The sequence below is a fragment of the Phasianus colchicus genome, chromosome 1, assembly GCF_987193195.1.
Source record: "Phasianus colchicus chromosome 1, bPhaCol1.hap1.1, whole genome shotgun sequence".
NCBI classification, from domain to species: domain Eukaryota; kingdom Metazoa; phylum Chordata; class Aves; order Galliformes; family Phasianidae; genus Phasianus; species Phasianus colchicus.
This window is the reverse complement of record NC_143436.1, coordinates 49,592,877-49,607,503: the sequence shown is the minus strand read 5'-3', so window position 1 is coordinate 49,607,503 and position 14,627 is coordinate 49,592,877. Positions and strand designations below refer to the sequence as shown.

At 38.3% G+C, this 14,627-nt stretch overlaps 1 protein-coding gene across 5 annotated transcripts in view; it reads left to right on the top strand.

Annotated features, from left to right (window-relative positions):
* GUCY2C (guanylate cyclase 2C) overlaps positions 1 to 14,070 on the top strand; it is a 56,668-nt gene extending 42,598 nt beyond the window's left edge. For 3 of the 5 annotated variants that reach the window (XM_090141205.1, XM_090141194.1, XM_090141198.1), the window contains 9 exons: positions 3,135 to 3,223; positions 4,892 to 4,983; positions 6,213 to 6,371; positions 8,070 to 8,262; positions 8,586 to 8,760; positions 9,687 to 9,785; positions 10,333 to 10,427; positions 11,040 to 11,116; positions 13,213 to 14,070. In XM_090141205.1, coding sequence (XP_089997331.1) covers positions 3,135 to 3,223; positions 4,892 to 4,983; positions 6,213 to 6,371; positions 8,070 to 8,262; positions 8,586 to 8,760; positions 9,687 to 9,785; positions 10,333 to 10,427; positions 11,040 to 11,116; positions 13,213 to 13,387 — 1,154 coding nt within the window. In that variant the 3' untranslated portion in view covers positions 13,388 to 14,070. The remainder of the gene's footprint in view (positions 1 to 3,134; positions 3,224 to 4,891; positions 4,984 to 6,212; positions 6,372 to 8,069; positions 8,263 to 8,585; positions 8,761 to 9,686; positions 9,786 to 10,332; positions 10,428 to 11,039; positions 11,117 to 13,212) is intronic. The other 2 variants (XM_090141214.1, XM_090141219.1) reach the window with 1 other exon arrangement.
* The last annotated feature ends 557 nt before the right edge of the window (positions 14,071 to 14,627 follow it).

The following is a 14,627-nucleotide window of genomic DNA, read 5'->3' as shown; positions in this document are numbered from 1 at the left end:
TCCGTCACCTCACCGTAAAGAAGTTCTTGCGCACATTGGTGCGGAACTTCCTATGCTCCAGCTTCTGGCCATTTCCCCTTGTCCTGCCTCCGCACACTGCTGAAAAGAGTCTGGCCTCGCCACTTTGCCCCCCACACCTTAGATATTTATAGACCTGGATCAGGTCCCCTCAGTCTTCTCTTTTCAAGGCTAAACAGACCCAGATCACTCAGCCTTTCTTCATAGGGGAGATGCTCCAGGCCCTTCACCATCTTTGTCGCTCTCCGCTGGACTCTTTCCAAGAGATCCCTGTCTTTTTTGTACTGAGGAGCCCAGAACTGGACACAGTACTCCAGATGAGGCCTTACCAGGGCAGAGTAGAGGGGGAGGATCACCTCCCTCGACCTGCTGGCCACGCTCTTTTTAATGCACCCCAGAATGCCATTGGCCTTTTTGGCCACAAGGGCACACTGCTGGCTCATGGCCAACCTGTCGTCCACCAGGACACCCAGGTCCCTCTCTGCAGAGCTCCTCTCCAGCAGGTCCCCTGAACTGCATCAAATAAGACAGGGTAGAGAAAATAAAAGTCCTCTACTCCTTATCTTTGGGAAGAGGGAGCCAAAATCTTCATAAATACAACAGTTTTACAAACATCCCCCATACAGATGGAAAAAGGAAAGACTAATACTCTTCCCTCCTGATTTTGGCTTGAAAAACAAATCCATAGCAAACTGCATTGTTATAATCATTTACAGCAGTTACAGCCTGCCTGTGTGTTAGCATTACCCTGTGTTTTCTGGCTGTTCTGAGATGTGGTGGTGACCTCAGTGCTCTGTTTGTGGCTTCATAGTCACAGTCTGGTTCCTTGTTTTAACTTTGACATGAGTCCTAACACTGCATCTTATCATTTTAGAAAAACTGTTCAATTAAAATACCGTTAATATAAACCAGATGAAAGTACTTCTAGCACTTTGAGGTGTAGGCTTCCTAGTGCTGGGCATGGTGACACACAGCAGCTTAGTAAGAGAGAGAGCTTAGTAAGAGAGCAATAAAGCTACTGGGCCTGAAACCCAGCAAGTCGTGTGTAAGTCTGGATTCATTGTAACTTGAAAGGAAAAAAAACATGCTATTTTCCAAACTAAGAATTTTCCATGAACTAAGGAGATTGTATTCTCCCAGAAGCTTTTTCTTCTAAATCGTTATTGGGTGTGTGGGCTATATATCACTGATCTAACAGATGCGCTTATTATTTGTGATTTTGATTCTGCAGCTTCAGTAAATATGTTCAGTCTGGTTTCAGCAGTTCATCAGATTTAATGTAATGGAAAGGAATGAGTTATTGTATTTTGTTGAAGTGGTTTGTCACTAGAACATCAGGATTCATTCATTAGATGAGACAAGAAAGTACACCATACTCACTCAAACGTCCGTGAATTTTTTTTGTGTCGTCATCTAGTTTTGAGAAAGAGTAGTTCAGACTTGGTAATATCATTAATTTACAAATATCTAAGTCAAAAAGAGGGAAAAGAATGCAAAATTAGAGTCAATGGTAATGGGCAAGAAAATGTTCCTGATGCATGTTACATTCATTTTAGTGTCCTGTGAAAGTCTTTCAGTAGCTAGGTTATCAGAAATCAAGTTCTGCAAGTTCAGATATATGGATATTTCAGGACAATTGATATAACCACTTCTTCAGGTCTTCATTGGCAGCAGCAAGGACTGTGTTCAGATTTAAGAGTTGTTTGATAAAGCCTGCACCTAGCCTCCATCCACAACTGGGAAAATTAAGCTAAATTTTCAAATACTCAGTGACCTAATTCTTTCAAAATACAAACAAATATTGATCAACTTAGTGTACAATAATATTGTTATTACTGAGTGAAAAGAAATCCCAGAAAGAGGATGGGCATACAGAACCGTATTCTAATGTATAATGTAACTAGGTCATAGTCCTTTACTGACTTATTTGTGAGACAGCTGTTAGACCAGCTGCCACTCCACTCTTCTGCAGAAACACCTCATTCACTTTCAAGACTGAAATTTTGTCATGAGCGAACGTAACTCATGCTCCTTACTCCACTATTTCTTGCCACTGGCTAATTGCAGTGCTGCTAATAGTTGGTTTTATTTCCTCTTTCAGGTGCATATGCAGCTTGGAAATTTATCACATTCCTCTTGCATTCATGAGACTAACACAGGTTCTACTGTCTCTTTACTCACAGGATTTGGGCTTTCCAACCTGTGTGACCCTTAAACAAAACCTCCTACTCCTTCTCTATTCTGTAACATCTGCACCATAAGCTGCTTCATTTTTTTAGAGTGATCATGCACACTGGCATGCTTAGACATTCCTTGCTACTCTGGACATGCACATACCAGCCTGATGACAAATCTTCCTTGTCTCATTACATGCTTCCTTTGGCAAAATTGTCTTCCAAATATAATCAAACATCATTAATAAATATGTTTCACACTTGCAATTTCTCTCTCTTCGGTAGAGATCAAAAAGTTCTTCTCTGAAGCTCTTGAGAGAGTAATTATTTTTGGTTTTTTGTTTTAGCTTTTTAAATTGTTCTGCAAATGCAGTCTGCTTTCTGATGTGTTCTGAATCCAGATAACTTTCATAGAATGGATTTCATGAATATAAGTACAAATAAGCTGACAGATCCAGTGTTTTTAAACCATACATGTTAGTAGCTTAGTTTTAAGGAAGTTGAACATCTGGATGATGATTTGAACTTATCTGGTGAGAATTGTAGGTCTCCATGCTTTTTATCAAGTTGTAATATTCTAGTGGGCTTCTTGTGTGGATTTTACTGTAGCTATAGCTCATGCTGAGAGGCACACTAATTATACCTAATGTTCCTTTGGGAGGATGCCATAACCATGTCTACCATGACTAATAAATACTCGAGTACATTCCTATTCATTTTGCTTTCAGGGGCACTCAAGCAAGCCTGTTACAATCTTAAGCCATATTTTTAGAAAAGCTCCAGAGTTGAAATTCACATCAAAGAGAAAGGAACCACCTTCAATGTTTTGTTCGAATAGTAACTTGTAACATATCATAGGATGCTATACAAAAGGAATGTTCTTCCTTTGTTTTTTTTTTAACCCCTTTAATTAAAACTTTATGTCTTTTTTCCTTTCTTCAGAGAAACTTTACAGAGTGGAGAATGACAAAGGAATGAAGCCTTTCCGACCAGACCTATCCTTAGAAACAGTAGGAGAAAGAGAGATGGAAGTAAGCTAATCATTAACACAGCCATTTTCTACGTGTAAGGTAGAAGTCTTGCCAAAACTAGCGCTCATGATGACAAGAGGATGAAAGCTGTGCACATTTTCTGCCATACGCCTTAACCTCATGGGAAGAAACAGTGTTCTGTAGTTGTTACTAGTGAAATGAAACAAAACTGATGAAATTTTTTCCTCCTTCTTAAGTGTATTCTGTGCATCAACTCTTTAGTTTTTTTTCTAGTGATGTTTTAAAAACTAAAACATGTTAAAAATACATCCCTTGTGAACTTGAATTTTTTGTTAAGTTGGTTAGCTTGAAAAAAGGCAAATGTATCAAACAGTGCTCCCCTGTCTCTCTAGAATTTGTGAAGAACTATATTCAGTTTGTCTGAGTCAAAGAAGGCCTTAAAATAAAAAGGGAACATGTATTTACTTAGTTTAGTATAGTCCTAGGGCTGAGAACTGCTAGCTATACCAAAAAGAGAGTGTTATACTGATATATGAAAATTTTCATATCATCATACAATGAGGGTTTTATATCTGTGTGTGGGAAAGTAGCAGTCTGACCTGCATAGGAAAGGATCTGGGATGGATCAGTTTTCTGATCCAGTATATGATGTACTCACAAAGAGACTGTGTTGCAATAATTCAGGGAAGGACTATCATTATCTTTTGAAAGTACTCTCAACTAGTAGTATTGCTTACTTATCTTTGTATTACAGAGGTGTGTCTTTTGAAATCTGGTATTATTCCAGGGTGCTGAACTGATATATGAACTTCAAATAATGTATGAGGACCATAAGGGATAATATCTTAGGGGAACTGGTGGCAGTACAACACATTTCGCAGATGATTCATCTCACCTATCTTCAGATATCTACAAGCTGTATATCTCATTCTGACCTAGCCCCCATAGGTCCCTTTTACATCTGATAAGAGAATACTCATCCATATGACTTTTTGGACCTATTTTATATTTTTAAATCAAGATGCCTTTCTCTCTACTGATTACAGATGTTACCCAGGGTGGCTTTTAAACTAAACTGCAAGTGGCATTTGCCTCAGGTAGCTTTAGACATCTGCAATGCACATACCTGTATTTGAACTACTTACTCTGTAGTCACTGGAAAAAAAAAAAAATCAACACCTACATGGTGCTACTCTTTTGATCTTTTCTGGATAGCTCTAAGATGGGATGAATGTACCTCCTTCCATGTATTATACAGCCCCTAAGACTTCTTGCTCAGAGTCTGTAGTGCAGAAGTCTGTACTGTGGACATCAGCATATTCAGTTGATGAACCCCATGATTTCTGGGTGAGTCACCAGTTTCAGAAAAATTCCCAAACTCTGGTACTGGAAATAAATTACCACAGCATTTACTTCCATGTCAGTAACCATACCTGGCACCAGTTGCAAGAGGAGATCCATTTACATGCCTTTCATTTACATATTGCAAATTCAACTGCAGATCATGTCACTAGCCACCACAGAGTTAAGTTTCAGATACCTGCAATGAATGTCCCAACCATAGATTCGTAACAGTTAGTCACACATTTCAATATGTTGCTTATCAAGAGTAACTGGAAATACCCTGATGAACTAGTGCCATTTAGCTCCATTATCTTTCTATATCCACTACTCAGTTGTACTTTTTCCTTAAATTTTCATTTGAAGGTATACACACTAGTGAAAAGCTGCTGGGAGGAAGACCCAGAGAAAAGACCTGACTTCAAGAAAATTGAGAATATTCTGGCTAAAATATTCAGGTGAGCATCTGGGGCTGAGTTTTTCAAGTTGCTCCAAACTCCTTCTGGGTGCTAGAAAGCTTGTATTTTTAAGTATGTAATCTGATGTTAATACAGTCCAATTAGTGCCTTCACTTTGATTTATTCTTTGCCGCAAAAGTAGGTGAGCACATGCATTTGTGTATGTACTCATGTGAATGTGTGCAGCTATGCATGTATTAGCTGAGTGAGGGTGAGATGATCACCATACCTTAAATTGGTACATTGTGAAAGTAGCAAGCTGGATAATTAGAGATTCAAACCATTCAAATAATCTACCTCCTGTCTCTAGTCAGGAGTTGGATAGTGAGTCATGTTGTCTAAGTTTCGGGAAATAAAGGCATATAAATGTTTGGAGGATGATGGGAAAGTTTGGATGAGCTGCGTTGTGGCATAAATAGCCATTCAGATGGTCTCAGATAGAGCTGACTAAAGATGTTCGTTTGTACCTCATCAAGGAATTAATTATGGGGTTTTGTAGGTATAAAGTTGTGGGATAAGCCTCCATCCTACAAGAGGATGGAGACTGCTTTCTGCCACATGCAACAAGGTGTACTTCTCATGAGCGGTCTCAGATAGTGCACCTGTGACAGGAACACTTGTTTAAAGTAAGAGTGGTTTAAAGACTGGTTAAAAGGAACTGACATTTCCTCTGTCAGGCCCCATCTACTTTCTGACTACTGAGACAAATGGGTTATGAGTAGCCCATGTTACTGTGCTTCTGCTTCCAGCAATTACGCTTCTGACTGGAATGTGCTGAATCTTGTGACCAAAACTAACTACTGAACTGCTAATTGTTCCATTGAATTGTTCTGACTTCCACAGAGGTAGTCCCAAAATGGTCTTAGTCTTTCTGTCTAAAATCCCCATTTAAATGTTACATGGAGTTCTCTATCCATCTTCTTTAGCTTCCTCTTGGGATTTGAGCTTGCACAAATGAATGTTTAGGGATAACTCAAGGTAACCCAGACTTGGAAGTACTATCATGATTTGAAAGTGCTTTAAGAATTAGCAGCTATGAGTGACAAGTGTGGGGCACGGTCTTTTAATTTGTAAACATAAGTCCTCCAAGCAACAAAAAAACGTGCATTTTAAGCACTTTCATTCTATCCGTACAGAAGTTAAACACTGGAGAAGTTTTGTTGCTTCTCTCAACAGTATGCTTCCATCACCTTTTCTTTTTGTCTCTTCTGCATTGTTGTTATTCCCAGTAATTACCATGGCCAGACCAATGAAAGCTACATGGATACCCTGATTCGACGTCTACAGCTGTATTCCCGGAATCTAGAGCACCTGGTGGAGGAGAGGACAGAGCTCTATAAAGCAGAACGAGACAGAGCAGACAGGCTTAATTTCATGTTACTTCCAAGGTTAGTATTGAGCAGAAGGATTTTTACTGACATTTTATTTATATATATCACCTGATTCTTGGAGAGCGGGATCAATATCAGTCTTATATTGCTTCAATTTACAGAGTGAAATGCTACTTCCTCTGTTCTAATTCTCCCCACCTTACAGACAAAATGTCAAATTTAAGAGGTGCCATCAATCCCCTCATCTGCACAGCTCATTTGAGGACAGGGGATAGCAGGCAGGGAAAATGTGGCTTTCTTTGCACAAACAAAATCATAGATTTTCCATAGACTTTTCATCCTGATCTGATCTCCCATAAAGATAATTTCCATACCTATGTTAATTCCCTGCCTAAGGCTCTGATTAAGTTTGGGATTTAAATGTGGTGTTAGAGTTAAAAAGATTCACTGAACTAATGCCTTATATAAGAAAAAATAGTGGGAGCTCAGATAAATTATATCTCATATACAGTTATAGCATGATAAGCCGAGGAAGAAAAAAGTTTCAGTTGGGAAGCCAATGTAAAGTATCTTTATTTATTCATAAAATGTATTTGCCTGGAAAAGGGTGGAATTGCATTGAGGTCATCCCTACTCATTTCTTGTTAAGGCTGATAGTGTCAGATATACAATATTTGTATCACAACTGACAAACACCTTCAAGCTTGTGCGTACCACCCTAGCCCAGAAAAGTACATACATGCCCTACTTGAAAGTTACTGGCACTGAAAAAGCATTTTTTAAATGATTAACTCCATCAGTCCATCTCATTTTATCAGTATATTGATCAATAACTTGGCAGCATTTTGAAGTACTGAAAACTTTCAATTTTACATAATCATGGTAAATTCTAATTGACAGACAGATAAGTCAGTCTGCCCAAGCAGCTGTATTCTCTTTAAAAGGAAGGTATTCAGAAAACATGCAAATGTGCAAAGTGACATTATGTTTAATTCACAAAGCTGTCAAGAGCTCAACAAACAGCCCAAAAAGAAGATGAGAAAACTGTGCCTTCCTACCATTAGTATGCACAGTTTTGTTCAGTGCAAGTCTGTGATGGAGGCTGGTTACTTTCCCCATTTTCTTCAATCACTTGTAGGATACAGCTGGAATCCTAATGTTTTATGAAGACTAAATTTTTTCTCCTTGACAGTATAGGGTCAACTATCCTGCAAATTCAGAAGCAGATAGTCTGAAGAGCTGGTGTGACTGCCAGATGTGACTGCAACCTCACTTTAATATTTTTTTCAATACCAATACAAAAGTGAAGTATTATAATATTATCCTATTCCAAGATATTCTGAAGTCCTTAGGGCAAAAGGGCACAGGTACTTAGAAGGAGTAAGGGGAGTGACTTGTCACAAATTTTCTTCCCTCAAATCTGATCTTGATAGGCAGGAAAGAAGAGTGAATCACTGAGGTTTCCATTCTCCGATGGAGATTCACACCAAAGCAGTACTTGGACCCCTTATCTTCCTCGGCCTCTCTTTATGCAGAGGATTTTGCAAGACTGTAGCGCATTAATTGATTATAATACATGCTGAGATCCCTGGCTGAAAGGTATTATGGACATCTAAAATGCTATTACAATGGCAGTTTTCAGCAAACGATTTGATGTTTCCTACCCAGAAAGCAATGATGAGGTTGAGTTGCATGAGAAAATACTTTTTATGTTAAACACTGTCTTCTGTCTTCCTGCTTTCTCTATTTCCACAGGCCAGTAGTAAAATCTTTGAAGGAGACTGGCTTGGTAGAGCCAGAGTTATTTGAAGAAGTCACTATCTACTTCAGTGACATTGTTGGCTTCACCACGCTCTGCAAATACAGCACTCCTATGGAGGTAGTAGATATGCTGAATGACATCTACAAGAACTTTGATCACATTCTTGACCATCATGATGTTTACAAGGTGATTAGCTCCTCACTTTTGCTCAGTTAATAACCAAGCAATGCAGAATCTAACAGGCCAAGATTACCTCATTTCAGTATATTTGTGTGCCAGCCTAGAGCAAATTTTATATACCTGGTATGTAACTGGTCACAGATTCCTTAAGTGAAATGCCATATACTGTCATACTCATTTACAGAAAGTTGCTAGCTACCTTAAACTAAATAATCCTACTGACTAGGGACCAGGTTTAATCATAAACAAGAGAATATGAATATAAAACCTTCCTGCTCTCAACTGAGTATGTTCTTTGCGTGCTGTGGTTACTAATTGTGTTTCCACAGGTAGAGACCATTGGCGACGCTTACATGGTGGTGAGTGGTTTACCAAAGAGGAATGGCAACCGACATGCAGTAGACATCTCCATGATGGCTCTGGACATCCTTAGCTTCATAGGATCCTTTGAGCTCCGACACCTGCCTGGTCTGCCTGTTTGGATTCGCATTGGAATTCACTCTGGTACACAATGATGCTAGATCAGCAATGACAGTATAGTTGCCTTGTTTTTGAACTTAACAGATCAGATATCCATGGACGATGTGGGTGGACATCATACACAACTGCTTTCCTTGTGAAGAATCAGGTTGAAAATAATATTCCTGGGGGAAGTTAACAGAAGTAAATAAACAATTAGTTCGCTCCGGTCTAGTGAAATAGCCCTTATCTATTCATTCATGGCTTAAATCAGTAGCAAGAGTAACTGTCATTCCTCCTGGTATGATCAATTGTAAGCTTTCACAGATAATTCCTCCCTGACCAAGACGGAGATCAGCCATGTCCAGACGTGCTTGTCTCGCCACAGAAAACAACCCTTTCTCTTATGCTTTTGGAGACAAAAGTTCTGATTGCGCTCATGTGGGAATTCATGCTTCAATGAAACCAGAAAAATATTTCATCTATAAGAGAAACTGCTCAACAGTCTCAAGGGCTTTGGGAAATCATCTTTCATTTTTGCTTGTTTCAACAGTTATCTAAGTAACTGGCGAAGGAGGAACATAACAGTGAAAGCAGCTGGGCACTGGGATACCCCTTGAGGCAATAATATGGAATCCCTCTATAATTAAGCTTATTCTCTATTTCTTTTGCTTCCAAAACTGACAGGAACCATATTTTTTCCTGCACAGAGATTATGTTTAAATGCAATTAATGCTGTCCAACTGTGTCCCGTTTTGTTCTAATTGGATTCTGCAAGATGAGCAGAGCTAGGCGTGGTTTGGAGAGGAATGGGAGATGTCCAGATAGTTTAGTGGTAGAGAGCAATACCATTGGTGAGGAACACATTGCTCCAGTAGGTACTGCAGTGTTTTCTGCAACAAGGAGAGGCACCTTTCAAGCTAGTAGTCTCTTGACCAACCATTTTTTCATTCTGCAAATTCCATTTCTAGGTCCATGTGCAGCTGGTGTAGTAGGAATAAAGATGCCTCGTTACTGTTTGTTTGGAGATACGGTGAACACAGCTTCACGGATGGAATCCACTGGCTTGCGTAAGGATTTAAGTTCATCTGTCCATATAACAGGGCCAAAGGCTATTGGTTAGTTTGTGACTGAAGTGTCTGTTTTCAGCCGAGAACAATTTGTAATCAGCTCACAGATTAAAGATGAAGCCTTATTTTTTCTAATTACCAATTGTTTCACTGTCCTGTTGGGCTGTGAAGAATTTTCCTTGTTCCTGCTCCAGTGCTGCTAACAGGGAGTATGTAGGCTGGTTTTTGCTGGCTGAGTTTCTCTGGAATAAGTACTAATGATGCTTGGGATTTAATTTTACTTTATGAATGTTGGATTTCAGTTCAACTTATAATTGTATTGCAGCTTTGTTGTGTTAATATGTTGACTGTATACTTTAAGTTGAAGCAATTACTTCTTCAACTACACGATTAGGGACCTTTGCCAAGAGCTGACTTATCTTCCTTCTGCCCAGTGTCTTCATATGGCTATTCTCTTTGTGCGATTCTTCCCAATTTTCCCTTCCCTTTTGGCATATAAACACTACAGATACATTTTCAAATTGAGCTTTCATTGTCTATTTCTTAGCTTTAAGAATTCATGTAAGTGGTTCCACGGTTGCCATCCTGAAAAGAACAGATTGTCGATTCCAGTATGAAATGAGAGGAGAAACATACTTGAAGGTAACCTTTGCCATGCACATGCACAGAGAAAAGGAATAGTATAAAGGCATTATGTAGCTTAGAGTACCCTGCAGCTTAATTAACAGCAAGGGAACAAGAGTCTCAATCAGTACCATAAACTCTAGTTGTTGAAGACACTTCTATAACGTCGATGAAGGCAATGAAAAGCTGCCCAAGTGAAAAACTAAAATAACATAAAGATGAAGAGAATAAATGAAACGTATGACTGAAAGTTATAGAGTAACAGTAATACTGAATTGAGCTGATGGAAGAGAAGCTGATCTATTGTTAATTTGCTCTTGCTCTGATATCTGACTGTCTACCTACATATCTATTTATTTCAGTCTATGTAACTTGGCACTGATGTCTGTACTTGGAGCTGATAGCAGGTAGCACAGCTCACCTCTCTCATGGTTTCAGGTCATAGAACAAGTGAATGTTCAGCTGTATCTCACCCATTATTTTTCTTTCCACATCTGATTTTTAATCCTTTGCTGTGAGCAAAGGCAAACACAGCAATGTGCAATATAGAATTATTTAAGTAAATGAACTACAGGAAATTGCAGTCTAATCCCTAAATTGTGCTTTCTCTTCTTTGTGATCACTGTTTAGGGCAGAGGGACTGAGATTACATACTGGCTGACGGGTACTGAAGACAAGGAATATAATCTCCCAACACCTCCTTCAGTGTAAGCTTTTTTTTATATGTGGAAAGGAAAGAGAAATTCACAGTCTTTGAACTTTAGACTTAACCGTTCTTCTTTAGAGCTTGAGGATATAAGCATGTAAATATTCATGACAGTATTAGGTTTGAGACTATGCATGTGCTGCAGGTTGTTTGTATGCTTAACAGGTTCATTTCATTGGAAGGGTAATAAGACTTGTAGGACAACTTGCTTGATGTGATAAATGCAGAGATGGGCATACAGATTAAAAATATTAATATTCCCTACAATGTGATAGCATTTGTTTTGTAAATATATGTATACAAGTGATGCACAATACAGTTACTCACCACTTGCTGACTGATACCCTGAGCAGCGACTGCCCTCATGGCTTACTTCCCACAGTTTTAAAGTTTCCACAAAACACTATATAGTATGGGATATCCCTTTGGTCAGCTTAGGGCAGCTGTCCTGGTTCTGTCCACTCTCAGCTCTTTGTGCCTCCTCAGTCCCCTTGTTGACAGGGCAGTATGAGAAGCTGAAAAACTGGAATGTCCTTGTCTCTGTATGGCACTGCACAGCAACAACTAAAACATCAGTGTGTTATCAATATTGTTTTTTTCCCAAAGCCAAAACACAGTATCATAGCAGACAGAATGAAGAAAATCAACTCTGTCCCAGATGAAACCGGGACAATTCCCCAAAACTTTAACCCTAATTGTACTTGTGTGCCACACTACACGCTACAGCTAGAGGATAACTGCAACTCTCTAATATCAATTTGAGCAGGATTTTGAATGCTATTCTGTTAGAAGAGGCAGACAAAACAATTGTAGCATTGCCCAGGCACAAAGTGTTTAGAAATTGAACAAAATTTTACTTCTTAACATGTTATAGTATATTTAGCAAGAGAAAAAGAAGAGGTTGATGTATTGGAACTGAACTGTAATTTGCATTAATACTAAATAAAATATAATAGTGGGTGTATTGTTTTTGAGAAATATTGGAAAACTGAAGTCAGGATGACTGTCTTCATTTCATCTATATTTGGCATATGAGTACTGCATTTGTTCCTGTTAACTCACTAGAACATGGAATTTCTCCACTTTCTATTCTTGTGTACAGTTACTTCACCAAACAGGGATTTGCTGCTATCTGCTTTGAAATAACCGTGTTTCAGTACAACTTGAAGCAATTATATTGCAAATTGTACTTTGCTGAATACATTGGGATCTATTAATGGTGAAAGGCATAAGTACATAACCTTATCTCCTGCCCATTTATTCCTATCTACCTAAAAGAAAAGAGACAACTAGGAGAAAGATAAAGTTTTTTTCAAGGCATTTTCAAAACAGAAACAATCAAGCTTTTAATCTACTACAGAATCTCATAAATTTAGCTTTATTTAATGGCATTTCAAGTGGTTGTTGCTGTGCTGAGCAGGAAACGCTGTCAGGCCTGTTTATATGGTACAACTCTTTGTTATCTCAGAACTTCTTTTCTGAATTAAAATGATTGTTTGAGACTATAAGAATGATTGAATTGGCAATTGTTCTGAAATTCAACTACTGAAAATACCTCTTGAGCTGGATCACTGTACTCAGTGATGTTTTTGTTTTCACTTCCTCGTTATGGGCTCTGTCTCACAGAATTGCCCCTTAAAATTCTCATATAAAGGGTACTATAGTGAAAACCAGGCAGACTGCAAAAGTTTATGAAAAGGTAGCAGGTCTGTTACTGAAGACCACCTGAAGCTGAGTGGTGGAAGTACTGGTAGAAATAATGGTGTTGAGAAATAGAATCTGATTTAATTGGGAGAGCATTTAATTGATGTTTTCTTTTTCATGCAAGTGACGCTAAATTTATTTTAGCTAATGACACTTATACAGATCTCTGTAAAGATGGTAATCAGTGCTATATAGAAAAATTGCATCTAATTCCTCAATTATATTCCCAAAGCCCAAACCTGGATCTAAAACCTTTATCTCAGAAGTGTGTGAATGACATCAATCTAAGTGTTTAGAAATGTTAGATAGAAATGTTCAAAAAACATTGGAGATCTAGGGATCACTAAAAGCATGTCAGTCCGTGACCTTTTTTTTTCATCCTTTTGCTTTCAGGGAGAATCAGCAGCAGTTAAAAGATGACATAGCAGAGATGATAACCAAAATTCTTCAGAAAAGAGAAACTGAAGGTTTCAGGACCAGAGAGATTAAACGGGTAGCAAGCTACAGAACAGGTACCCTGGAATACTTGCAGCTGGCCAGCACAGAGAATTCTGCTACATATCTTTAAGACTGGATGTCTAGCATGACTTAAAAAGCTACAGCAACTCCCAGGAGTACTTCATATTAAAGGCTGGAAGCTTATGTTCTCAGCTGGAGGAGAAAGAAAATACCTTTCAAGGCAACCTTTCTATCACTCAACCTGCTAGTAGTACATCAAACCTCTCTTCACTGTCATGTCCAAATTCTTAGATGACTTCAGCAGGGGACATGCAATCTGATTTGAGAGAAATGAGACCTGAGGATACCTTATCTGTTCTGGTTTGTTTTTTAAAGATGATAGCCTGTTCAATAATTCACTTCTGAAATATTCACAGCATAGCCTTAATTCCTCATGATTTTCAAATGTTGTATTTAATTTGTAATTTTTATTTCAAGAAAGCTTTGCTGTAATATATTTGAATACAACATTAAACATACTGTATAAGTCCTGGATATTTGCCTTTTTTTTTCCCCTGCAGTTTTCCCCTGTCTCCCACATTTTGTTTAGCCAAGTTGTCTTTCTTAAGCACTTCCATTATTCACCTTGGGAGATAACTCTAGAATCTATATGGTTTCTAAAATTTATCTGAATGTCTTAAATCTGAAAAATCAAACAAATCTTGCATAGCAGACCCTTTCATATCTTTCCTCCACTTCTGTTTGTGCCCCCAAACCAGAAGTGCAACAGAAATGAACAAACTTCTCCATGTTTTTTAAACTTCTGGAAGTTTCAGTTCAACTTTTGGATGAAGTTTCACAACCAGGCAGAACTCACATTTTACTGAGATGACTCACTCATGAACTGAAACATGGCATTTATTAATAATCAAATTTTAAAAGTAGCCAAAGAACAGGGGGTAGAAGAAAATCAACATTCCCACAAAGTAGTGAGCAGAATTTTTGCAAAAGGTTTTTGTGCACTGATGGCTTTCAAAGCAGAGCTACTTCTTTCAACAGCTGTCAAATATGGTCAGTATTCAAACTGTACACTTCAGTATATAATTTCCCCCCAAACCATTCTTTTATGGTTTTGAACAGCAATTTTTGTCCAAGGAAACAATCTTAAAAAGAGCAAGCCAGTTGCCTGTGTTTTGCCTTTGTCAACCTCAGTTTGCTTTTTGCAAACTCACAAAAAGCCCCACGCCAAAAATAAAACTCAACAGAACAACCAAAGTTTAAATATTCAAGTTATAAAATTAAATCAGGTTATGCTGTAGGGCTTCTAGTATTGCTTGATGAATGTAAATTCTACAGACAGGGATACATTA